The 25,072-nt window shown below is 53.7% G+C and overlaps 1 protein-coding gene across 3 annotated transcripts in view; it reads right to left on the reverse strand.

The window, feature by feature from the left end:
• The window catches only part of MYO7B (myosin VIIB), a 93,520-nt gene extending 77,613 nt beyond the window's left edge, over positions 1-15,907 (reverse strand). For 2 of the 3 annotated variants that reach the window (XM_014837756.3, XM_044769216.2), the window contains exons 1-2: positions 15,754-15,907; positions 5,520-5,560 (exon numbers count right to left, since the gene is read on the reverse strand). In XM_014837756.3, coding sequence (XP_014693242.3) covers positions 5,520-5,537 — 18 coding nt within the window. In that variant the 5' untranslated portion in view covers positions 5,538-5,560; positions 15,754-15,907. Of the gene's footprint in view, positions 1-4,625; positions 4,645-5,519; positions 5,561-15,753 lie in introns of those variants that run through there. The other variant, XM_070507356.1, reaches the window with a different exon arrangement.
• Between the last annotated feature and the right edge of the window lie 9,165 nt (positions 15,908-25,072).

A 25,072-nucleotide genomic window follows, 5' to 3' on the forward strand; every position in this document is an offset into this window, starting at 1 on the left:
GAAATCGAGGATGAGTTAGAGAAAGCAGAGGTCTCCGCTGCCTTCATTGTTCCCCATAATAAGAAGTGCGGGACAGCTGGCTGCTGCCCACGGTGCAGAAAGAGCTCCCGCCCCAGCCTGAGACAGAAATTACTCCAAGGAAGCCCAAAGACACGAAGCTGTGGACAATCCACTTCTGGGAGGCCTGACCCCAGTGTCCTCGCACTGACGTCTGCTGAGACGGGCAGGATCTGTTGGCCTCTGGCGGAACGGGCACTGGGCCCCCACCACACACCACCCGCTGTGTCTCTCTTCCCCCCATAGTGGAGGAGATAGCCTGGAGATGGCTCTGTGCCCGCAGGGGAGTCATGGAGGCGTCTTCAGCAGCAGGCCTCTGGGCTAGCCTGGCACGGGTTGGTCAGCAGCCCCACAGAAGCCCGTCCCTTCCGCAGGAACAGATGGCATGGTGACCGCTGGGGCCGAGGGCCCTGTTTTTCCCAGGAATGCCCCCACATTCCAGTGCCTGGTCATTGGATCCCCTCCCCACCTGATAAGGCACAGACTGATGGAGGATAAGGAATGAGAGATTTGCCATCAAGCTCAGCAAATGTTCATGGCTTCATGAGTTGGGGACTGTGCTAAGTTAACAGAGAGGCACTTTGAATTTGAAAATATTTCCACCCAGTCTCCCCATTGAAGGGTTTCCAGTCCCCCTGCACAGAGGTATGCAAACATTCACCGTTCTCACTTGGAAGGAAAATGGTATTTCATTAAAGTGACTAAAAGCCACGCTCTACCCAGGGACTTGGGATGGCTCAGAAAGTGTGGCAGCTCCAAACTCTGGGTTTCTTCACTCGCCCATTGGGTGGGAGGTGGAGGGGCTGGTGCTCAGGGCGAGAGAAACGTCCATGTGCATGTTCATCCTTAAGTCAGCTACTGTGTGTGCGTGTGCACGTGATGGGGTCCCTGAAGCTGAAACCAGGGAAAACCTAATGGTTGAAAAAATGCATGGGCAGTGCAGAATGTATTCACCTTCCGCAAAAATCTTCAGTTTTTGTATGTCTCCCCAGTTCTCAGTTCACGTGGTTCTTGGGGACACCATCCCCCTCACCTCAGGGGTGGGGCAAGTATCCAGGCCCAATGCACTCATCCTGCCCCTTCAGCTGCTATAAAAGGACGCTGTCCACAGTGCTCCATTTGCAAATCCTTAGCACGGACTAGGCCAGCGCTGTCCAATAGAAATACAGTGTGAACCACGCATGTGATTTATAATGTTCCAGTGGCCACATTTAAACGCAAAGAGGAATGGGTGAAATTAATGTTATGAATGTTGTTATTTAATCCAATACATTAAAAATATTATCATTTTAACCAATAGTCAATATAAAAATTATTAATGAGATATTTTACATCCTTCTTTTGTACTGAGTCCTCTGTCTCTGTGTGGAGCAGGCACATTCCTGGCGCTCAGCACCGCCTGGGCTCAGGACCGCCGACCGCTGGGGCAGAGCAGAGTTAACACTGGCACTTTCCACCGCTCCCAGTGCTTTCCCAAATGCACCGACCGCGATCTGGCTCCCTGGGGCCCTCGCCTGTGCTATTCCTTCTGACGAGACCACACTCCACCTTGTACCCATTCAGAACGCCTAGCAGTCCTGAGCTGTTATCAAAGTTTGGGATTATATGTGGCGTTCAATGACCCTGTGTAACCCGCACAACAATAGCATCATTAGTCCCATTTTACCACAAAGATGTAAGTGGTAGTGTTGGGGTTTGAACCAAGGTTGGTCTGGCTCCAAGAGGCGGTCGTGAGAGGACAGGAAGTCCTGGAGGAGGCTGCAGGAAGACTGGAGGAGTTGGTGTCGGCTGACCGGGGCATCAGGTGGGGGGTTCGCTAGTGATCTTTGCACCTGAGAAGTGGCGGCGCTGCCTCCCCTGCTCATAGTGAGCGTCATCCAGGTCCGAAAGGGCACTGCCTGTGACGTCCTAAGGAGTCTCAGACAGCCCCACGTTCATCTGACGGGTGGTAAAACTGAGGTCCGGGGAATGGAACAGTCCCACAGCAGGAAAATACAGAGCGTCCCCAAGCAGCGGGCCAGCCTCTGCTCTGAGAAAGGAGTGCTCAGCTGCTGCCGGAGAAGCGCCCGCCTCCCCCGCAGCCCGGGGTGTGCGAGTCCAACTTCTCTGACTCAAAGCCCACTTCAATTGCACTGGAAGAGTTCACGAGCCTTGGGGGGGCCATTGTTAGTTGCTTTTTAACAAATTAAGACTCTTTTCATGATGTAGTTATTTAACATGGTTGAATTTTCTTAATAGAGATCAGAGTAAAAATTGAAGCCTGTTATGGACTGAATTGTGTCCCCCGCCCAAATTCATATGTTGAAACCCTAATGCCCGATGTCACTGTGTTTGGAGATAGGGCCTTTAAGGAGGTAACTAAGGCTAAACGAGGTCAAAGAAGTGGGGCCTTAACCTGGTAGGACTGGTGTCTCTGGAAGAAGAGGAAGAGATATCAGAACTCTCTCTCTCTTTGTGTGTGCACAGAAGGAAGGCCGCGTGAGGACGCAGCGAGAGGGCCCCGTCTGCAAGCCAGGAAGAGATTCCTCACCAGACACCCACCCTGATGGCACCTTGATCTTGGACTTCCAGCCTCCAGAACTGTGAGAAAATAAATGTTCGTTGTGTAATCTGCTCAGTGTGTGGTCTGTCGTTGGGGCGGCCCAAGTGTACTAATAGGAAGCCCTTTGAAGTCAGACAGACCTGGGTCCTAATCCCTACTCTATATTCCACGAGCTATATGGCTTTGGGCAAGTCACTTAACCTCTCTGAGCTTCGGTTTCCTCATCTGTTGAAAGGGATAACTTCCCAGGGCTGTTGTGAAGATGCCAGGTAATATGGGTTAAGAGCCTGAATAGTGCCCAGCACAGAGTAGGCACAGATAAATGATGCACCAGTAATAAGGTTGCTGGGAGCCGTGGCTACATCATTTGATCGGCTGTTTGACAGGGTCCAGCCGATTAATGCCGAGGGGTGCAGGGTCGCCCCTTGGTGAAGAATAACCGGCCGGCCCCTCACATAGTTCTGAAACCTGTGCTGCTTCTAATGGCCCTTCATTCCTTTTCCTTTCTTAACCTCCAGTTTTCACTCCTTTGGGTGGCTGCTTGGGAGGCACTACCTCCTGGGAAAATTAGATATAGTAAGAGAATGTGACCACCTGCAGGTAACTTTCAAGATATTTTTCAGTTAATTATTGGAGGAGCACACAGTCCCATTTGAGACAATCAGAAAGGAATCCTGCCCAGTTAAGATGTCGAATTAGGTTTATGGCCTCCATCTGGTTAATGTTTCCTTCTCCCTCCAGTTCTTTGTCTAAATATATATATGCATCGTCCTTCTAAGTTTGCTGGTTAATTGGATGATCAAGAAGTATCTACATATTATTCTTGACCTTCTGCTTTCTGTTAAAATGTTATAGAGGTTTTCTCCTAAAAGCAATAAATAATAAATAATTGATGAGTAGAAGGGGCGAGGGGTGCAGGGATGCCCCTCGGTGAAGAATGGCCGGCCGACACCCCTGATATTTTCTGAATTATATGCATGCTTTCTATCAAGGTTATGCCTATACTTATTTCTCTTTTTTATTCTTGAAGATATACAGTTTAGCTTAGCTTTTCAGCCCTTTACTTTACTAACAAAGTGATACTTTCTCCGGCAGTGTGCTTAAGGGACTGTTAGCTCCACAATCTAAAAGACAAAGGAATGCTTCCACCCCCTAAAGGGCGCAAAAATGTAAAGATGTTTAACTGCCCGCTGAGAATGCAGATAGCCCTGGGGATAAGACACCCTGGAGTCGCCTTTTGTTCCCATTAACCATCTACACTAATGGCGTAAATGATTGAGGGAGGCAGGGATGGCTCCACCAGGATGTAACCAGACAGACTGCTGTCCTGTCCGGAGGCCTGGACCTTCTCTCTTTGATTTAACTTTACCGTGAATCACAACAGACGCCTAGGTACCTATCTCCTTTAGCTTAGAGACAACAAACACTAGTTAATTGCGGAGAAGACTACCATTAACCTTATGCTCTATAGAATAGAATGCTAATAAATATTCTTGTGCTCGTTTTTCACTTCCTAATCTCTCTGAGAATATTTGTAGAACTATTTCTGTACTAATCCTGAAAAATATATAAACGACACTTGTGCACAGTAAAGTCGGACTTGCTAACACCAACCCAAGTCTCACGTCCCCTTTATTTCCTCCTCACTCATCGCGCTGACGCCGTCCATCCCTCAGGAACCCGGACTCCGTCGGGGCGGGACCCCGGCATAAGGTCAGATGGTTCTGCCCTTTATTCAACAGTGGCTCGGGCCCTCTGAAGCGTTCATTGATGAATAAAATGGTCACCTTCCTCTCATGGAACTTGCAGTGTTCGATGATAGAGCAGCTCACAATTACGATTGAGGGTAACATGCCCCCAAGAGGTATCTTTCTAAACTCTGCTTGAAGCTCCTCACGGTCCCAGTGGGACTCCTGGAGCTAATGCATCCCATGGGATATTCCTTTGTGAAATAAGCCTGGTTCTGCCTTAAAACCTCCTCACGCCCCAAAGTGGTGTCAAGTTCTAATGTTTGTGATTTACTTACCAAAGGCCCTTGCAACCTCAATGCTTAGACCACGGGTGGTCTCTCTCGAGCCTTATCTCTCCTGTAATTGAGAAAACCAACCGTAGCCGCCCATTCTGTGAGTCAGATACTTCTAGGGTTCGGTGGCAGGAGCCCTGAGGCGCGCCCTTGGAGATGCTGCCCCCTCAGCCGTGTGGATCCAGGGGCCAGAAGGAGGCGACAGCCACCCTACGGCTTGGCATTCAGGAGGAGAACATTTGGAATCTTTTCTTATCAAAGAGGACTTTGCAGCACTATCTGGCTTTGCTGGGTTTTGGTCGGAATTCTGGAGGGCAAGAAGGGACACCCAGGCTGGTGTGGGGGCTTCCCTGCCCCAGTCCCAGAGCTTCTGTGTCAGGCACGCACCACCCGGGTTGCCTGGAGCCCCACCCCAACCCCAGGGCAGGGCAGCGTCCCAGCGTTTGTTGACTCAACTGTCAATGCAACGCTCTTCTCCTGCCTTCCCATGGAGCCATCTTTGGCCACTGGGCCACAGCAGGCCCCGAACAGACGCTCTTTGGGCTGAGGGAAGATGGTGCCAAGCCCCAGGTTGAGACCGGCCCAGTGTTTGACTCCACCCTCTCTGGAGCAGCTCCCACAACTGCCAGAATGTGACAACAAGCCCTTGGTCAAGACGTTTAAAGCCCTGAATAGAAGAGAGGGATTGCCGCTTGTGTGTGGCCACCCTGCCAAGGCCCAGAGGTTGCCAAGCTCGTTTTCTCTAGATAATGTAATCTGTCTTGTTCCTCAACCCCCTTGTCCCTGGTGCCTTCCTCGTGGGGTCTCACTGCCTCTCTCCCTTCCTTGGGAGTGATTTGACGCCGCCTTCGGTAACCCCCACAAATAACCCCTGGGTGGAACGGATGCAGTTCTCACCAGCCTGAAGGTCGACATCCTGAGGCGCAGCTCCTCACCACCTGTGTGCAGACAGAAAGCAGAGCGTCAGTCCTCGTGGCCCTGCCCTGGAGCCCCTGGAGGGCAGGCGTGTGTGTGTTCGCCAGCATGTCCCCTGTGCCTGGCTTGGGGCCCGGCTCAAAAAACGACTCTCCAACAAACGGGCGAATAAGTCACAGTCCCGTCCAAGCAGAAGAAGACGCTGCCTCAGTTTCTTCCGTAGTCCCCTCTTCATTGACGTCTATTTTGCACTCAGCACTGGGTTCGACACAGGAAGTGGGGTGGTTCCGAACGTGCTTAAGACATGGTCCCTGCCATCCAGAAGCGTGGACTTTACCTGGTCAGACGTCTGTGAAAACTAGCCATCACCACAGAGCTTGGGGAGTGCTGAGAGGAGCAGCCAGGCGGCTATAGACACGTGATGCACGGTATCTAGACCTCCCGGCATCCCAGAGCACAGGGGCTCCCCCACCTCACACGAGGGCTTGACAAAGGACAGGTAGCCCAGCTTATCAGCCGCACAGCTGGGAGCCCACCCCGAGCTGCCTCCTTTCCAGGGGCTATGGGAGCACTCAGACAGGCCTGATTGCTCCCGGCAGGTGGAGAAGGGAGACCAGGGGCCAATCTAAAGGAGGAGCCCTGCCCGCTGCTTCCCTGACCCTGAGCCCCAGGGCCTTGCCCTTCATGGGGATGAGCAGCATGAGACGGTAGCAGCTCTGCTTTGCTCGTCACTGTGTTCCCTGCGTCTAGCGCAGACCTGCCCCCACGAGGGACCCAGGAAATATCTGTTCAATGAAACAGTGAATGAAGCCCTCGGAGAGGATGTGCTTTGATGGCTTTGACAGATGAGGAAGAATTCACACACAGGGGAAAGAAGGGAGAGATGCTGCCACCTTGGCGAAGGCAGCGGGTGAAGTGAAAGGTGCGCACGGTCAGCATGTTTGGGCCGTGCAGACTGAGCCGGGAGGGGAGAGAAGATGAGGGGTGTGGCGGCAGGTGAACACGACAAAGAAGCTTTTACCTCTCTGTTCTGTTGGACTAAGCATTGTCTTACCCCACTTGTTATTTAGTGCACGGGCATTTGTACGTTTAAGGACGATCTAAACCTCCCAGCACTTCTGAGAGCCTACAATGCAAAGAGGCAGTAATCAGATTGTAGATTCTGTTTCAAAGTCCGAGGTTACATTTTTCTCCCTGATGCCAAAGGAGCACGGTACCTCCTCTCCTGGTCCTGTCCCTGCTCTCCTGGGGACAGACAGAAAGAAGGAGTCTGCGCTGGGATGTTTTGGGGTGGACAGCGTCTGAGAATGTAGGAAGGGTGTCCTCAGGGACCCTGCAGCTCACTCTCCCTACTGATGCTCAGTGCCCTGGGCTTCCCACCCTGCACTGACCCTGCAGGAGTGTGTGTCCACAGGGGCCAGAGAGGCAGCAGGCACCGTGGGAAAGTGTGGCTCTGCCACCCACCAGGTGCACGAGCTGGAGCAGATCCTTCGAGTGACTTAGCACGCTCCTGCCTGAAATGGAAATGGCTCGGGTTTTGCAGGTCCTCTGCGAGGTCAGAGACACAAAGGGAGCACTGGTGAAATGTTTGTTTGTGTCCCCAGCCCTTCCCCAGGAAGCACTCCTGAGATCCCTGAGGGATTATCATGCCCAGACACGAGGCTGCTGACACAGCTGGGCCAGATTCCTGCTCCTCCCCCCCAGGGAAGCGGGCCCAGGGGACTTCCACCAGCCCTACCCCTGCAGGCATGGTGAGCCAGCTGGGCCAGGCTCTGGAACCTGCTTTGGTGGGAACCTTGACACACCAACAATTAACAGTTGCCGTTGGGCGAGGCCTTCCCGTGTAGCAGCATGGCTCCGAGAGGACACGCTGCTGTCCCTGGTTTCCAGGTGGGCTCCAGAGCCTGGAGCATGCCGGGACTGTGCCACGGCTATTCTGCTGGTGAGTGAAGAAGGGGGTTCTTCTGCCCAACTCCGCAATCCAAGCTCTTTGCCCTACTTCCTCTGCTTTGGGAAAGTCTGAGAGTCTATCTGAAAGTGTAAAGAAGCCCTTAATTGAATCCTGGCTCCCAGGCACCTCTTTCTTTCTTTCTTTTTTTTTTTTTTTGAGGAAGATTAGCCCTGAGCTAACATCTGCTGCCAATCCTCCTCTTTTTGCTGAGGAAGACTGGCCCTGAGCTAACATCTGTGCCCATCTTCCTCTACTTTATATGTGGGAAGCCTACCACAGCATGGCTTGCCAAGAGGTGCCATGTCTGCACCCGGGATCTGAACCAGTGAACCCTGGGCCGCCGAAGCGAACGTGTGAACTTAACCGCTGTGCCACCGAGGTGGCCCTGCAGGCTGGTCTGTCTCCCATCACCCAGGGAGGCAGTGGGTGGGAAAGACTCGAGGGTCACCACCCTGCCTCTGGCTCCACACTCTTGCTATGGCTCCTCGCTTCTCTACTCCAGGTAGAAATTCGAGGCCCACCCATGGTCTCTGGCTCTGTCACCTTCTGTCCCCTCACCCATAGCCTCCATGTGCCTCATGCCATCCCGCTCCTGACACCTGGGTGTGCCTCACACATCCTGCTGTATCCTGAGGAATGACCTGCCACATGTCCTGGACTCCCGCTCCTCTGACCCCCAGACTCTGGTGACCTCCACTCCTTTGAGAATGGCCCTGATCTTCTCAGTTCCCAGAACGGCTACACCTCAGAAGCCATGTCCTCCAACTGCCTTTCCCCAGCCACACGCAGCCCAGCAGCATGCCCTCCGAGCAACTGTGCTCTCATGTCGTCATGACCCCTGTTTCTCCCCAATCTGCCGGCCTGCCTTCCAGCTTCATTCTATCCCAACCAGCCTGGAAATTGCCTTAAATTTTTTTTGCTGGGAAAGCTTCACCCTGAGCTAACATTTGTTGCCAATCCTCCTTTTTCTTTTTCCTCCCCAAAGCCCCAGTACATAGTTGTACATTTTAGTTGTAAGTCCTTCCAGTTCTTCTGTGTGAGCCACCACCACAGCATGGCTACTGACAGATGAGTGGTGTGGTTCCACAGCTGGGAACCAAACCCCGGCCACCAAAGCAGAGTGTGCCACACTTTAACTGCTAGGCCATCAGGGCTGGCTCGAAACTGCCTTAAATCTTTTTTGGAACAAAGTGGTTTTATAAATACTCATAGATAGAATATAAAATTAAAGTATAATAAGCAGCACACAATGTGGACCCCTCTGGTCCACCCCTCTCCCGTGAACACTGTTGTCTCCTGCTCTCACCTTGCAAAGTCCCAGCCCTGAGCTGGGCATGCCGGGGATGGGTCATACCTCGAAGACAGAGGCCAGAGCAGTTTCATGGCCTTCATCCCCCCACCCCCGGACTTTAGAAATGTCCGGAGACCCTTCTTGGGCCCTGATCAGCTCTTTCTGCGAAAAACCCCATATTTCAAAGCTCCTCCCCACCGCTGCTCACTCTGCAGAACACCTCGATCTGCGTCACTGAGAGAAGAGATAACCCACCCTCAGCCTCCAGCTCTGCTGCTCCTGCATCCCCCTGTCCCTGGGAGCACTTAAGGGACTGCCCAGAGGACGGGACCCCCCCGACGGCCACGCACCAACCCTTCAGCCCTGTCTCTGGCCTCCTCTATCAGGGCTTTTGCTCTGCCAGTTACTGTGGTAGTTAAAATGTGTCCATAAATTCTTTGACACTCCTCCCTTTAAAAGATGGGGACTCTTTCTCCTCACCTGGAGAGCAGATTCAGTGATTCGCTCCTAACAACACAACAAGGTGGAGAAATGGAGGGTAGCTTCTGAGACTAGTTCACAAAAGGCTTGGGGCCTCCTCTGTGTCCTCTCTCAGTTCGCTTGGCCTAGGACCTTGCTGCCGGGCTATGAGGACGCTCAAGCAGACCTGAGGAGGGGCCCTTGCGGTAAGGAGCAGAGGCCTCCTGTCCACAGCCAGTGATCTTGGATGCAGACCTTCCACTTCCAGCCGAGGCTTCACATTCCACAGCTCAGGTCAACAGCCTGACTGCAACCTTGTTACAGGTTGAATTGCGTCCCCACATTCACATGTTGGAGTCCTAACCCCCAGTACCTCAGAGAAGGACTGTACTTGAAGATCTGGCCTTCAGAGAGGGGATGAAGTTAAATCAAGGCTTTAGGGTGGGCCCTCGTCCAAGATGAGCGAGGCCCTCCGGAAGAAGAGGAAGAGATGCCAGAGGTATGCATGCAGAGCGGGATGACCATGTGAGGACAAAGCAGCAAGGGGACGGCTGTCTGCAAGTCCAGGAGGGAAGCCTCGCAGAAAACCAACTCTGCCAGGGCCTTGGTCTCGGACTTCCAGCTCCAGAACTGTGAGAACACAGATTCCTGTTGTCTAAGCCATCTGGCCTGTGGCATTTTGTTCCAGCAACCCTAGAAATCGCACAGAAACCTCGCGGGGCGCCTGGCCCAGAACTGCCCAGCTAAGCCACACTTGGATTTCCGACCCTCAGAAGTCAAGTGATGTGGTAAATATTTGTCATTTTAAGCTGCAAAATTTTGGAGTACTTTGTTATGCAGCCATGGATAACTAATACGATTGCCCCTCCCTCTCACCTCTTTATCCATTCTTGCTCTTCTGTCCTTCCCTCTCTGCATAGGGATAAACTCAGGTCCTGTCTCTCCCAGAATGAACTTTCTTGGCCTCCTGACCCCCCAGCTACTGCCCTCATCTGGCTGTTGTTCCACAGCCCAGCTGCTTGAAGGAGGCGCCCCGGCACACGGCCTCCACCCTCTCACTCTCACGCCCTCCCAGCCCTGGCTCACAGGCACATGCCCTCAAACGCTGCACTCACTGCCCCAGGCCAACATGGCGGAGTCCATCTAGGGCTCTCTCAGCCACACCCCCTTTCCTGGACGCACCCCCTGCTTCTGCAAGGCTGCTCCCCGTCTTCCTTTTTGCCTCTGGAGGCCCCTCCATCTCCTGCCAGGGCCCTTGCCCTCACCGTGACCTTCCGGGGTCTGAGGGAGATGCTGATTGTTTGGTCTGCCTGACATGCCTTCCCCTGTGTCCTTTTGGGGGCGTTCTCCTCCCTTTGTCCAAACTGTGTTTCTGACAGGGACTGTGAATCACGGGACCCCAGAGCGGGCATGTGACCCAAGCGAGGTTGCCCCTGAGGGGAAGCCCTGGGCATTTGCAAGTTCCTGCCTCTTGGAGGTGAGATGCTTTCTTGTTAGCTCAGGCCCTCTTGTCCTGCTCTGAGGCAGGTCAGAGTGGCTGAGCCCATGGGGGTCAGCATCCTGCCCTGGCCCCAGGGCCTAGCTAACCTCAGGAAGCAGAATGGGGGTGACCATCACCTGAGGGGATAAGGGTGAGCTGCTGGTCCCCAAAGCCCTCCTCAGAGCTGCTGGAGGTCTACAGACACACCATTGACACGCATTTCTGGGGCATCGCTGAGCTGGAAGATTGAGGGAATGGGTAAGACAATGCTGAAAGGCGAGTGGGGAGGTGGAGCTGGGGAGAAAATCAGAGTGTTGCTGGGGCCTGGAGGGGGCCAGAGTGGGCAGGGGGCTGTGTGCCAGATGGTGTGTGGGGCACAGATGAGGTGACTGGAGTCCAAGAAGCAAAACCCATACTGAGACTCTGGTCTATGCGATGCCAGCCCAGAAAGAGCCCTCCCCTGGAGGGCTGACAAAGCTTTGCCCCAGAAAGGGGTGTGAGCATTCTTTAGGCAGAAAGGGCGTCAGGGGCTGGGGGAGACACTGAGAGGCTTGGAAGGTATCCTATGCCACCAGCTAACTGCCTACTCCCCACTCCCCCGGAGCCCAGGGTCCCTGAGGTGTAATGCACTGCTCCGAGGAGAACAAAGGCTGCACCAGCTGGTGTAGGCAGGAAGGACCGCCACTCGGGGGAGGTCAGCATAGTCCAGTAGGCCATAGGGATCCGGCTGGACCTCGCCAGTCCAGTCGGTCGGGACAGACAAACACTGGCACTTTCCTACGGTTCGATCTAATACATGTGTTGATGTATGTGTATGTATTAAAAGCAAACTATATTTTATAGTATTATGACATTTTTGATCAGAAATACAGGCGATATATATATAAAGATGGAGATACATCTTCTTTAGAGATAATTATATTAAACCATTAACAGTGGTTTTTTCTGGAGAGCGGGATTGGAGGTGGTGTAGACGGAGGGAGTGGGGGGAATTTTCCTTCACATTCTGCTCCTTTCTGTCATGTTTGGCTTGTCCATAGCCGTAGATTGCTTTCATGATCTATGTTCCTACCCACGGGAGTGTCCGGGTGCCTGAAATCCTGCCCTGTGCCACAGCGATGACCATCCGCCAAGACCAGCCATCAGCTTCAGTGACGGGGAGGAACGCAGGGGCTGCCGGGAGCAGCAGCCCCGTGAGGCGGGGGCTCTCAGTGGTGCGGAGCTTGGCAGCACACAGCAGGGAAAGGGGCCATATTCTGAGCCCCTCCACGTGCACTGCTGTGGCCCGGGACGGCTCAGCCCCTCTCTGCAGCCCAGAGCCCGGAGGGCCTGCAGAAGGACACATCCTCTATTGAAAGGGAGTCCCACCCCACACAGGAGTGCCTGGCCTTCGGGGTGATGTCCACAGGTGCCATTCCCATGAGTACCACGTGACTGGCAACCTGAGAGGTATATGTCCCTGAGAGGTGCCCCTGGCCCAGAGACACGATGCTTCTGGGTCCTCACTGGGCCTCCCTTCTCTTCTGCCCAGGTAAGCCCAGGGTGAGGACATGAAGCTGTAGTCCTCCGTCCCATCCTGCCCTAGGGGGCACAGGGCCTAGCCGGCCTCACTGCCAAAAACCTCGCAGTGTATGACAATGTGGAGCTGAGAGACCCTGCTCCCTCAGAGCCGGGCTCCTCACCCCTCCTGGGGAGTCGGTGGTGGCAGGGTGGCCCTGGTGAACAAGCTCTGCCAGGAGAATCTCTCCTCCCAGCAGGGTCTCCTCCCCTTCCAGCTGTGGGGAATTCAGCAAGGCGGCTGGTCCCACCAGCAGCCAGTAGACCAAGTTTATCTCTCCCCCTCACAGCGGACACGCACACTTGCATTCAGTGCCATCGCGGCTCCCTGTGGGTCCAGGCGAAGGGCCTGCCTTTCCAGCCTCATCTCCCGTCCACTCTTTCAGACATGACTTGTGTCTCCTTGCAGCCACCCTGGTGCTGTCCTCACCCGTCCTAGCTACTGCCTGCCCCTCTCTGGTCCCAGAAGACCCTGGGCAGCACTCAGGACGGGCACTCACTGCCTTGCATTGAAACTCGTGACTCACACCTGCGCAGAGAACAGCTTTCCTGAGCTTCGCTGTAGCAGGTGCTGCCAGCCCGCCCGGGGAGAGCTTGGCAGAGATGCCCTCGAGAAGCCCTCCTTCATTGTAGAGACAGCCCTTGAGAAGCCCTCTGGAATTCACTGGTTTTGCCAATGGCATTTCCTCACTTGGTTTCCCCTTCCCGACAACCCGTCTGCAAAGATGGGCTTCCTCCTGAGACCGGCTTGTTAACTCGAAGACATTATTAATCTTGTTTTCGCGTTGTCCACCAGGTAGCTCAGAATAGATGTGGTGGCTCTGTGTCTCCAGCACCCGGGAACTACGGGTCCTAGTCTTTCTCCAGCTGCACTCTTCTCCTACCTTAACTTCTGCCTCATCTTCATTTCTCATTTACTTTATTTTTGATTCTGTTGTACTATAGGTATCTGCAAGCTGCCTCAAATACTCTCTTTTGCTTACTTTTTGAATAAGGCAGGCAACGGATGACAGAGAGATTGTCGTATCCACGTGCATTTCGGTCTCTTCCGCTGCCTACGGTTCCCTTTTGCTCCCTCAGCACTCTGTGCCCTGCGCCCAGGACAGAGCAGGGGCTCAGGCCTCAGACTGTTCTCAGGTGCGTGCTAAGGATTTCCCAATAGTAGTTGGTTAATTTAATCTGCACAACAACACTGCAAAGTAAGTGATGTGGTTCCATTTGACAGAAGAAGAAACTGAGGCGTCAGCTCCCACACTTGGTAGGTGGCCAAGTCGGGATTTGAACCCATGCTTGTTTGGCTCCAAAGTGCTTGTTTAGTCTACTTCGCCCCTCCTTAGTCTGACGCGCTGCCTTCTCCAGGGCTGCACTGTCCAATATGGTAGCTACTAGCCATATGTGGCTATTTAAATTTAAGCTAATTTCAGTTAACATTTAAATTCAGCTCCTCAGTCACACTAGCTGCACCTCGAGTGCTCAGTAGCCGCATGTAGCACGGGGCTACTGTGAAGGACGATGCGGAAGAGACATTCCTATCAGCGCGGACAGAGCGTCTCCTGCAGCCCCTGCGCCTGCACGCGCTTCCTGCCAGGCACCAACAGAGCCCGAGTGGACTGGAACTTCCTTTCCTCTGCACCTTTGTGACTCTGTTTCCTTAGCCTGGGACATCCCTGATCTCCACCATCATCGTCCCCTCCTCCGAAGCCCGCTGGGTTCCTTCACCTACTTCTGTCCCCGCCCCGGGCTCGCCCCCAGGATCTCTGCCTCTGACTTCTTGACGCCCACGAGGTCTGGGCCCCGGTCGGGTCACTTTTCTTTTGCAGTCTCGCCCCGCCAGCCAGCAGTGAAGGAGCGTGAAGCCCGCTGGTTGGTTAATTGAGGAGGTAGACCAGAGAGTCTGAGATGACGCTGGCTTGGAAGACTTGACTGTCTCCCAGCTCTCCTTCTAGTAACTACTCCATTCCTTCACTTGACACACATTTGCCAAGTGCCCATTCTCTGCCACACCCTGGGAGGGTGCAGGCAACAGAGAAATCCTCAGCCTGTGCCTTAAAGGCGCTCATATCCAGTGGCCTTGGGCAAAGCATTTACCCTCAATGTGCTCTTGTGAAAATCATACTATAATTCCTGCTCTTCCTCCATGAATGGCTTGTCATAGGGCCTGAGGGAGAATGTGGGAGCAAGAGCCTTCAAAAGGCGTGAAAAGCATGAAGTTATGCCCCTTCTGTATCTGGTAAGTGTTTGTTCCTATGGCATCACCTCTCCTCAGAGCTGCAGACCTGCCACCCCCAGCCGGTGCTGAAGTGAGCACACAGCTGGACCCAAGACAGACACACATGGATAGGCCTCCGGGAGGAGGCCTTGAGGGCCAGACAGCAGGGCACCCCCGGGGCCAGGGAGAGGGGGAGCACCCTCCAGGAAGCACTGTTGAGCTGGGTGGTTCTTATCGAAGTTTCCTTGGCTAGGGGCGGGGGGAAGGTGTGCTCGAGGCCCAGGGAGCCATAAGCAGAGTTTTGGTTCTCTTCAGACTAAAATCCTGAAGGGAGTTCAGGGTTTTATGGGTTAGAACAAAATTCAAGTCAAGAGTTAGAGTGGAGTCCGAGGGACCAGCCTGGTCGTGGGGAGCAAACACACCTGCTTTAGGGGATTTAGGATGGGTCCCCACACCTGCCAGCTGCCAGACCCCCCAATGTCTGCGTCTCGAATTTCCTCCTCTGTGAAGTGGGCATGGATGCCCACCAATCCGACAGCTGAGGGAGGCAGCCCCTGGGAGCCCACAGTGCACCCCTCCCCCCAGTCACGCCTCCCCCAATGACCCAATGCTCCCACGCAGAGGAGGCTGTGAGGCCAGGCAGGCAGGGTCCTGCCTCACCCTGGCGGCCCAGGCCTTTCAGAGGGGACTAACACAACTGTCCGAGAAGGTGTGTGGGTGAGTCAGACGGGCCCGGGCTCTGAGTTGAGGCCCGGCTCTGCTTCTCCCTGAGGACATCTTGACTTCCAGGGGCTCCAGTCTCCTTGCCTGTAGGAAGGAGGCCGTGACACCAGTGTGCTGTGAGGACGCAGTGAGATGGCACATATGGCACAGCTGACGTGTGCCAGGTGCCCAGTTATCGGCACCAGGCTAACCTTCACGCCCGAGTCCAAGGTGAAGCCTCATGCTAGGGGGCTCCGTCCCCTCTGTCAGGGAGTCTGCCTTCCTGCAGCGGAGGCCAGGAGAGCTTCTGCTCCTCCTCCTCAGCCCCCAGGCTGGCCCTGCAGCCTGATGGGCAGGCGAATCTCTGGGCTGGGGTTTCCGATGCCCGGGCTCCTGGAGGGGCTCTCCAGCACAGTGCGTCACAGGCCTTCCCTGTTTCCAGGTGAGCCCTGCAGAGCTTCCCCAGGTTTGTGCCTCCCGGCCCACCTCCTGCCAGCGACCTCCTCCCGTCCTCACAGCCTGCCCAGTACCCCTGGCAGACACAGAAGGCCCCCGGTGCGCCCTCACCTTGTCAGGACGGGGGGTCTCGCCGACTCTCTTTGCCTCCACCGTCAGCACTCTGAAGGAGCAGGGAAAGGAGGCAGTGCCAGGGCTCTGGGCTGTGGGAGAGTGAGGGAGAGGAGCAGGAGGCGGAAGGGCCAAGAGGAAATGGCCGAGAGCTCTGGGCCACGTAATTTATTGTGGGACTTTGTCCTTGGGCTCCAAGCACATCCACTCCCACACGGCTCCTGCAGCCCCAGCAAGCGGAGGCTCACAGCTGGCTGATCTTTAACCCTGGCTCCTCGGCAAAGTCCCCACAGGCCATCAGCGTCTGCGTGCCACACACCTGTTGCTGGCCACCAGCCAAATCCCGTGGTGACAATCAGCTGGTCATCCAGGGAGCTCAGCATCTTCTCAGGTGTCCTGGGGACTCCAAGGAAGCCCACGCAGGAGCTCTGCTCCCAACCCCCGGGTCCTAATTAGGAGCACAAACGGGAGATGCCAGAAAGCCTGGTAACAGGGCTAAAGGCCATTAGGGTGCGTAGCTTCCCAGTAGGGTCTTTGGGAACAGAGGGGCTGGCTTGGGCCGGGACTGGAACGAAGTGGGGATTTTTGCTATGAGGCCAATACAGACCCTTCTGATGGGAAAGGGTTCTGAAGGGCGTCCTGGGAGAGGCACAACAGGAGGGGACGGGCGGTCCCTGCAAGTGAGGGTGAGGGCAAGGCTTTGAAGGGGAGTGGAGAATGAGCGCAGGGGAGACAACTGCGCAGCTGCAGCCCTTTCCTTGTGGGCAGAGAGGCCTCGGTGGTCCTGACAGCTGGCCCAATTAGAGCCACTCAGGTTCCTGCCCTTTCCCAGGACTGGGGAGCTGCAGGCAGAGGTGCGCCCCAGCTATCACCTTTTAGACAGAGGCGAGGCCACAGCAGGGCGGCAACCCAGACCTCAGACCTCTTTTGGGCACAGGAACCAAGCGCTGGTGGGAGAGAGCAGGGCAAGCCGGAAGAGCCGCTGAGCAGGAGGCCGTGTGGCCCCAGAGAGAGGCAGAGGCCCCTGCCACCCGAAAGCGCCGAGTGAGAGCTGCCTGTGCTCCCTGCGGGGGCTCCAGTCCCGCTTCCTTCTGCTAAATGCTCCTTTTGTTGAGACAGCTTGAAGGAGTTTCTGTTTTGTTTTCTTTTCATTGTTTTATAGAGGTCATATGGTTTATAACATGGTGTAAATTTCAGGTGGACATTATCCTATTTTAGCTTTTGCATAGACTGCATTGTATTCACTCCCAATAGCCTAGTTTTTCTGTGTCACCACACACGTGTGCCCCTTTACCCCTTTCACCCTCCCCCACCCCCTTCCCCTCTGGTAAGCACCAATCTGTTCTCCTTATCCGTGTGTTTGTTTGTTTTCCCCATGTGCCTGAAATTATCCAGTATTTGTCTTTCTCCATCTGACTTATTTTGCTCAGACATTTTTCCAAAGAAGATATACAGATGGCCAATAGGCACCTGAAAAGATGTTCAACATCACTGATCATGAGGGAAATGCAAATTGAAACTACAATGAGATACCACCTCATGCCGGTCAGAATGGCTATAATTAACAAGACAAGAAATAACAAATGTTGGAGAGGGTGTGGAGAGAAGGGAGCCCTCATACACTGCTGGTGGGAGTGCAAACTGGTGCAGCCACTATGGAAAACAGCAGGGAGATTCCTCAAAAAACTAAAAATAGAAATACCATACGACCCAGCTATTCTGCTTCTGGCAATTTATCCAAAGAACATGAAAACACTAACTCAAAAAGATATCTGCACCCCTATGTTCATCGCAGTGTTATTCGCGATAGCCAAGACTTGGAAGCAACCCAGGTGCCCATCAACAGATAAATGGATAAAGAAGATGTGGTGTATACATACAATGGAATACTACTTGGCCATAAAAAAGACAAAATCATGCCATTTGCAGCAACATGGATGGACCTTGAGGGTATTATGCTAAAGAGCTTCTGTTTCTTACAGCCAACCAGCCCCTGCCAAGAGCAGGGGAGTGAGTTGGGAGATGCCCTGATGCAGGGCCGTTGGAGGAAGCCATGCTCTAAGCCTTTCATCGGGCCCCCATCTGCTCCCCTTGAACCTGGCGCTTAAGTTTTGCCCTCAGCCCCAACTAGCCTCCCATCCCCTTACAACCTCTTCCTGTTACTGGGCCAACATTTGTTTTCTGGAGGCTTCGCATGGCACGTGGCTTCTCTGGTTTAGGAAAACGCCATTTCCCTCCTATGGAGTTGGCAGTGCTGCCCTGGCAGCTCCCAGAAGTGGCGGGCCCCTTACTCTGGGACCCCCACCACCAGGCTGGGTCCTCTATGGTCCTCTTCTGCTGCTGTCATGCAAAACAATAGTGGAACAGGATATCTGTGTAGAACAAAACCATTTATAAGATATCTCTATCCAGAGCCTGTCTTAAACAAAATTTGATAGAAACACATTTTGCACACCTACAAACTCACCTCCCACTTTTTTTCACGTCTGATGTTCTATCATAAGCATTTTCTTACCCTGTACCAAACTTTAACCGCCAGTCTTTAGAGACAGCGCTATAGTCCATCCTCCAAGTGCTCCATGACTTGTGTAAGCGTCCTCCCTGGACAGGCATCAGGAGGCATCCAACCCTTTGCTGTCAGCCACAGCCCTGCAGTGAATGAACTGTGCTCACAGTTTTGTTTGCATTATCATTACAGGAAGATTCTAGAAAGGAACGTATGGAAACAAGGGGCATGAGTGTTTTGTTGCTAACCTTCCTCCAGTGGGACATCAAGTCCTCCCTCCCAGCTACGGTGTGCATGTAACTGCCAGCACCTGGCCCGATGCTGTGGGCGTTGGCCAGGCACAAGGAGGCCACCCTGAGAGGCCTTCTCCTAGAGCCTCAGCTGTTCCCCGAGCCCTGGGAATCAAGACAAGGGGCGGGGGACAGTCAGGGCAGCTTCTTCCCTGTCACACCTGTGACCAGACTTGGCTCTCCCACAGCCTAATGCTGCTTCCACAGTCCTCCTCAAGATGCAAACATTCTGCCACCCTGTACAGATATGTTTCTGAGCTGAGCCGAAATGCCTCCTTGGGACAACCTGTGTTTCACGCCATTCCCGTCCAGTGATCAGGCCCATTGTAGCAGCTCCATAGCAACTGAAGCAGAGCATATGTTTGGCTCCACCAACGTGTCATAGAGCCCCCTGAAGCTGCTTGTTTCCTGGGGGCCCTAATCTTCCCGTGTAGCCTATGGTAGCCGAGTTATCCATTCACACTATCAAATAGCGCCCCTGTCAGCAGAGAACTCTGTGACTGAGTCACTCGGTAGAGGATTTTAGAATTCTCAGTCTCAAAGAGAACTAGCATTTAACGAGTACTTTCTGGGTGCTGGACTCTTTGCATGTGTCATCTCATTCGACCCTCATAAAAACCCTACAAATTAGGGGTGCTTAGCCTCACTTCATAGTGAGGAAGTTAGAACCAACGAAGTAAGAAGCTCGCTGAGGTCACAGGCTGGAGGTGGTGGGGGCTAGGTTTGACTGGAGCTCTGATTCCCAGGCCAGCGCTCAGACGACCCTGACTCTGTCCTCCGCCGCCCCCAAGGCAGATGAAATAGTCGATTTTCAGAGATTTTCAGAGAAGGTGCTTCCCCAACTTGCTTGCCCAGGCTCTGAAGGGCCTTTCCCCTTTCATTTCTGTGGTCTCCGAGGTGAGGCAGAGGAATATCTGGGAGGAAGCAGGGCTTAAACACTCCCCTGGGGCACAGTCACGCAAAGCAGGTACACTGTACCCCTTGTCCATGGTTTTGCTTTCCGCGGCTTCGGTGACCCCTGGTCAACCGTGGTTCGGTAGTAGATGCTGCTCCTTCTGACAGAAGGTCAGTGGTAGCCTAATGCTGTGTCCCAGTGCCGCTGCCTTTCAGCTCCCTTCGTCTCATCACTCAGGCACTGTGTCATCTCATAGCATCACAGAGGAAGAAGGGTGAGACCAGTACAATAAAATATTCTGGGAGAGGGAGAGACCACATTCACATAACTTTCATTACAGCACATTGTTATAATTGTTCCATTTCTTTAGGTATTGTTGTTAATCTCTTGCTGTGCCTACTTTATGAATTAAACTTTATGATAGGTTTGCATGTGTAGGAAAGCAGCCTAGTATTCGGAGGGTTCAGCACTACCTGCAGTTTCAGGCATCCGCGGGGAGTCTGGGAACGTCTCCCCTGCGCATGAGGGGGAGTAGTGTGTAAGCGTGTATATCGGGGGTATGTTCTCTCTGTGTAGGTCAGGGTTTCTCAGTCTTGGAGCTCCTGACATGTTGAACCCGAGTGTTATTTGTCAGGGGTTGGGAGGAGCTGTCCTGTGCACTCTAGGATGTTGAGCAGCATCCCTGGCCTCTACCACTAGATGCCCTCCCCCAGTGGTGCAATCAAAATGTCTCCAAATATTGCCAGATGTTTCCGGGGGGACCAAGTCATCCCCAGCTGAGCACCAGCGTATAGCTCACAGGTCCAGGTGCAACGGAGGCTAGGAGAAAGGGGGCCAGCGAGGACCAGAATGGGATGTCCTCTTGGAAGAAGTGACCCCACACCCGCTTTCTTGGACGGCAGGAAGATATGGCTCAGAAGATGAGGAGGGTGCAGGGAAGAGGCTGGTGGACTGGTGCTCCCAGGGGATCCTGGTTCTGACACACCAAGGAAAGGAATGCATCATAAGGCAAGCCCGAGTGCTCTGCCCTCCCTGCACCAGCAACTGGGAGATAGACATTGCTAGACTGGGTGGAGCTCGGATCCAAAGTCCTGATGGGCCAGGGAGGCATCCACCACCTCAGTCCAGTAGGGAATGACTCATTTCTGAATGTGCTGTGTCACTATAACCCATGAGGACCCACCCAGACATTTGTCCAAAGCAGCGGGAGGGGCAAAGTAGGGGCACAAAGTGCCACTTTCCCCTCCCTGGAGAGCTTGGGCAATCTAGTGAATAAATCTCGGTCTTGGATCCCGGTATTTAAACCTATGCCACTGGTTATAAACATGAGGCCTCTGCCCATGACCAGGGTCGATGGCATCCTGGTGACTAATTTGATTGCCCTGGGGAGGTTGAGGCAGTGGGAAGGGAAAACAAAACTTGATTGTGTAGCAACTCAATAAAACAGGCAAATGATGCTGATGGTGCTGATTGTGATGATGACAAGGATACTTTGTGTAGCTCTTGGAAGAGGTTCAGAGTGAGAATTACATTGCTAAGAGCTTCACCTCTGAGAAAAGAAGCCTGAGGATGGATTTCTTACCCCTGGCTAGACTGCTCTGTGTTCACCAAGATCAGTTTTTTTCTTCCTGGTCCCACATCTGGGAGACTCTTTGCAGCCTCACTCATGGTTAGGAGTGGCCTTGGAGTGAGGGTAAGTACCATTAAAACCTCCCGTGCCATCCTCCGCTGCCTCTCTTCTCCCCTCTGCTGGCGGCATGCAGAGCATCCAGCAGTGGATTCTGAGGCCCTAGGGAATGGTGGAGCCACAATACGGAAAGAGCCTGGGTTTCTGGATGACTCCTGGGAGGAGAGTACCACCTCCACCCCACCACTGCCCCCACTGCCTATTTACAAGAGCAAGAAATAAACCTGTTTGTGTCAAGCCACTGAAATTTGCTGTTGTTATAATAGTTAACCTACCATGATTAAAACGTGGTCCCTCTACCATTCAAATCTGCCTTTGTCTTTCAAATATCGGCTCAATCCTCCTCTCTCAGAAAGCTGGCCCTGACTGCCACAGTCCACTCTAGCCTTGCTCTCCTTTTAATTCTCATGGCACTTGTTACTCAGATCTCATAATTATCTTTTAGCAAGTGTTTTTTTCAGAGTAGGACTTCCTGATGGATTCTAAGCTTCTCAAGGCAAGAATCATATGTTAGATTATTTCGTATCTTTACAGTGCCTGATAATAATAATGATGACCAACATATATATTATGTCCCAGGAATCATTATGTATGTATAGACACATCTGATCCTTACAACAACTCTATGAGATAAATACTACCATTATCCCCAATTTATAGATGAGGACATTGAAGCACAGAGAGGTTAAGTAACTTGTTCAAAGTCACACAGCTGGAAAGTCAGAGTCAGGATTCAAACCGATAAACTTGAGTAATGAATGGGCTTGCAGTAATTATACCATCTTAACCATAATTGTTTCAGGAATGTTGGCTTGTTTGTCTGGTGAAACTGCCGCCCTTTTGGGCAGAGAGCAGTGGGGTCAATCCCACCTGGTGTAGTCTCTGAAGCCAGCCAGGTTCACAGAAGCTGTCACCCACACCTGCAGCCTGAGGGAGCTGCAGCCCAGCCACCAGCCAACTGTGTGGGCGGGCGGGGCCGGGTGGCGCAGGGTTTGCTCTCAGCACTGGGGTGTATTTACCATCCAGAGCCCTGGGGAAGAGTCAACAGGCCATGAAAACTCGCTGCTGCTTTAAACTGGTTTTGAATAAAACGACTTATTTTTTTCTGCATAGCCCCTAAAACTAGAGATTACAATCCCTAGTAACTTCTCCTAAATCTGCTCTTAATTATCTTTCTAGCTTTGCATCTCCTGCTAAACCCAGACCCAAGAATATAAACTGTCTTCCAATAGAGGGTCGGAGCCGAGGGAGGTCCAGGGTCTCGAGGCCGTCCCGTGTGCAACCCTCACTGACCTGGCCGCACGGTCAGGCGGTCACTGGCTCGGCGGGTGTTCCCTGAGCCCCGCTCTGCAGGACCCCATTCTGGGTTTCAGGTCGAGGGAGGACTCACGCGGCCCCCAGCTCAGCGCTCACACAGGCACAGGACAAAGGGAGAGAACCTGGCAGGAGACCCTCTGCCTGCCTGTTTGATGTGTTTAGTCAAAGAAGTCCACACATCTCCCCTTGTGGGCTGGACTTAGCAACTCGCTTCCAAAAAATAAAGTATGGAAAAAGAAAAATAGTAACTTTATATGAGAGAAACCCACAAGATGCCACCCTAACCGGGTGTCGTGGGCTGAATGGTGTGCCCCCAAATCCAAGTGTTGAAGTCCCAGCCCCCACCCCCCCCGCCCCCCGTGGCTCAGGATGGACTGTATTTGGACACACGGCTTTTAAAGAGGGCCATGAGTTTACAGGAGGTCCCTAGGGTCAGCCCTAACCCAACCTGACTGATGTCCTCGTCAGGAAAGATTGGGATGCACACACGCGCAGAGGAAAGACCCTGTGCAGACGGACGGAGAAGGCGGCCATCCGCAAGCAGGGTGAGAGTCGTTGGGAGGAATCAACCCTGCTGCCACGCTGATCTAGAACTCCCAGACACCAGAACGGTGAGCAAGGAATTCCTGCCTTTTAAGCACCCAGTCTGCGGTGTTTGTTACGGCAACCCCAGCAAACTAATCCTCCAATCGGTCAAGTTAACGTCTCCTGTGATAAGTCATGCTCATGCCCTGTGATGAGATGGGCACATCACCACTGTGGTATTCTTCCCCCCACACTGTGGAGGCAGTGTAGGCTAGTGGGCAAGGTCAAGGGCTTTGCTGTTAAACTTGGGAGTCAAGGAGGTGGTAGCTCCTCCACTTGCCTGCTGTGTGACCTTGGCCAAGTCATTTAACTTCTCTGGGCTGCATTTTCCTGATGCACAAAATGGGGAGCATAATTCTAAGAGAGCCTTCTTGTACGTGCGTGATGTGTTGGCATGAGGACAGACTGGATACGTGGAACCATGTGCCTTGGTGGCTCCGGGAGAGCGGAAATGGACAGGGATGGAGAGGGAGAGAGCGGCCGGTGGGGGGAGACTGTGACGTTGCTCTTCGCGCCTCGCTATCCCGTTTGATTTGCTCCAACGAGCGTGGATTCTGTTGCAATAAAAACAAAGAAGCCCCAGAAAGTGGAAAAGACAAATTTTATAGAAGTACCACCGTCCTCCTTGGACGGAGTGAGGATCGAATGCGTGAATGCTTGGAAAGCCAGTAGATGGGGCCGGGTCTGTGCTAAGTGCGCACGGGAGAGCGTCACACAGCGAGGGCTAAGGGGCGACTATTCGGCTTCATAACTGACTCGGCTTGAACTGAAAGCCTGACTCACTGCCTGTCAACCCGAGACGTGCGTCTGCTTGACCAGTGAGTCCGGACTGCGCTCTCTTCACACGAGGATGCAGCCGGCCCCTCCCGCGCCCTCTGGGGGAGGCCTGGTCCTCTCAGCAGGGTCCTGGTGACCTGCTGCTGTGCCTCTGAAGGCCTCTGTGACGTTCTGATGGCAACGTATCCTGGTGTGTTTGACGTGTGCTGCTTGTTCCGAAAGGAGACGAGACCGTTCTGACAGCCATGCTCTCCGAACGCCTCACCCTCACTCTGGCTCCTGATAAACTCACCCCAGTTTTCACTGATAGGCTGGTTATGGATTATTTGCGCAGACCTTTCTGAGTCAATGCCAGTCGTGATCATGCTATAATAATGGTAATTATCATTATAGCATTATCACCATCACCATCACTTTGAAGCAGCTCTGCAAAACCCTTCACGTCTGTCCTGTCCTCAGAGAGAAACGGGGTCCTCTCATCCTGAGCGACAGGGCTGCCTGGAGGCTCAGGGAGGCAGGGTCACCTGTCCCAGGGAGGAAGGTGCGAAGCCCCCAGGGGGCTCTGGGCAGGGGCCAGTCCCCACACCCCCACCGCGCCCACGCAGCCCCCGTGCTCTTATTCAGAGCTGCCAGCGCTGGGCTCCTCTGCCCTGGGGCGGGAAGGGCAGGTGCATCCCTTTAGGCTGCTGACTGGGAGGCCCATGAAAGTGTAGGAAGGCCCGAGGGGTAGGGAGAGGACGTCTGGGTGGAAACTGAGTCAGGGCCAAGCAACAGAGCCTGCAGCTGTGACTTCCAGCCCGCCTCAGCCCTGACAGGTTCGAGGGCGAGACAGGGCTCCCCGGGAGGTGGGCAGGTGGGGGTGGGCTCCTGGGCCACCAGGCGGCAGGCTGAGGGTCTCCCGGAGCTGCTCCCTCTCTGCGGGCTGGGCCCCTCACTGGCCCGGGCCGAAGCAGGAGGATTTGGTTTCGTTTGGAAGATGAAGAACCCTTGAAAAACAGCCTGTGAGCGTCGAACAGAATGGGTCTCTGTCGATGTCGTTGGCATAACAAGGCTCTGAATCATCAGTCATAGGAAGAATCTGCCAGTGAGGAGGAGCAGAGGCCCGGGAGCCCCTGTGAGCAGTCCGTGGCCGCGCCCTTGGGGTTAGGCTCGGGAAGGCGAGGGAGAAGCAAGCGGGAAGCGGCCTTGGCCTCTGCGTCGGGTGTTGTTGGGAGTAGGGGCTGATCCACGCCTTGTGGGGCCTAAAGCTTAGGACTTACCCA

This window comes from Equus asinus, chromosome 4 (genome assembly GCF_041296235.1).
Source record: "Equus asinus isolate D_3611 breed Donkey chromosome 4, EquAss-T2T_v2, whole genome shotgun sequence".
NCBI lineage: Eukaryota > Metazoa > Chordata > Mammalia > Perissodactyla > Equidae > Equus > Equus asinus.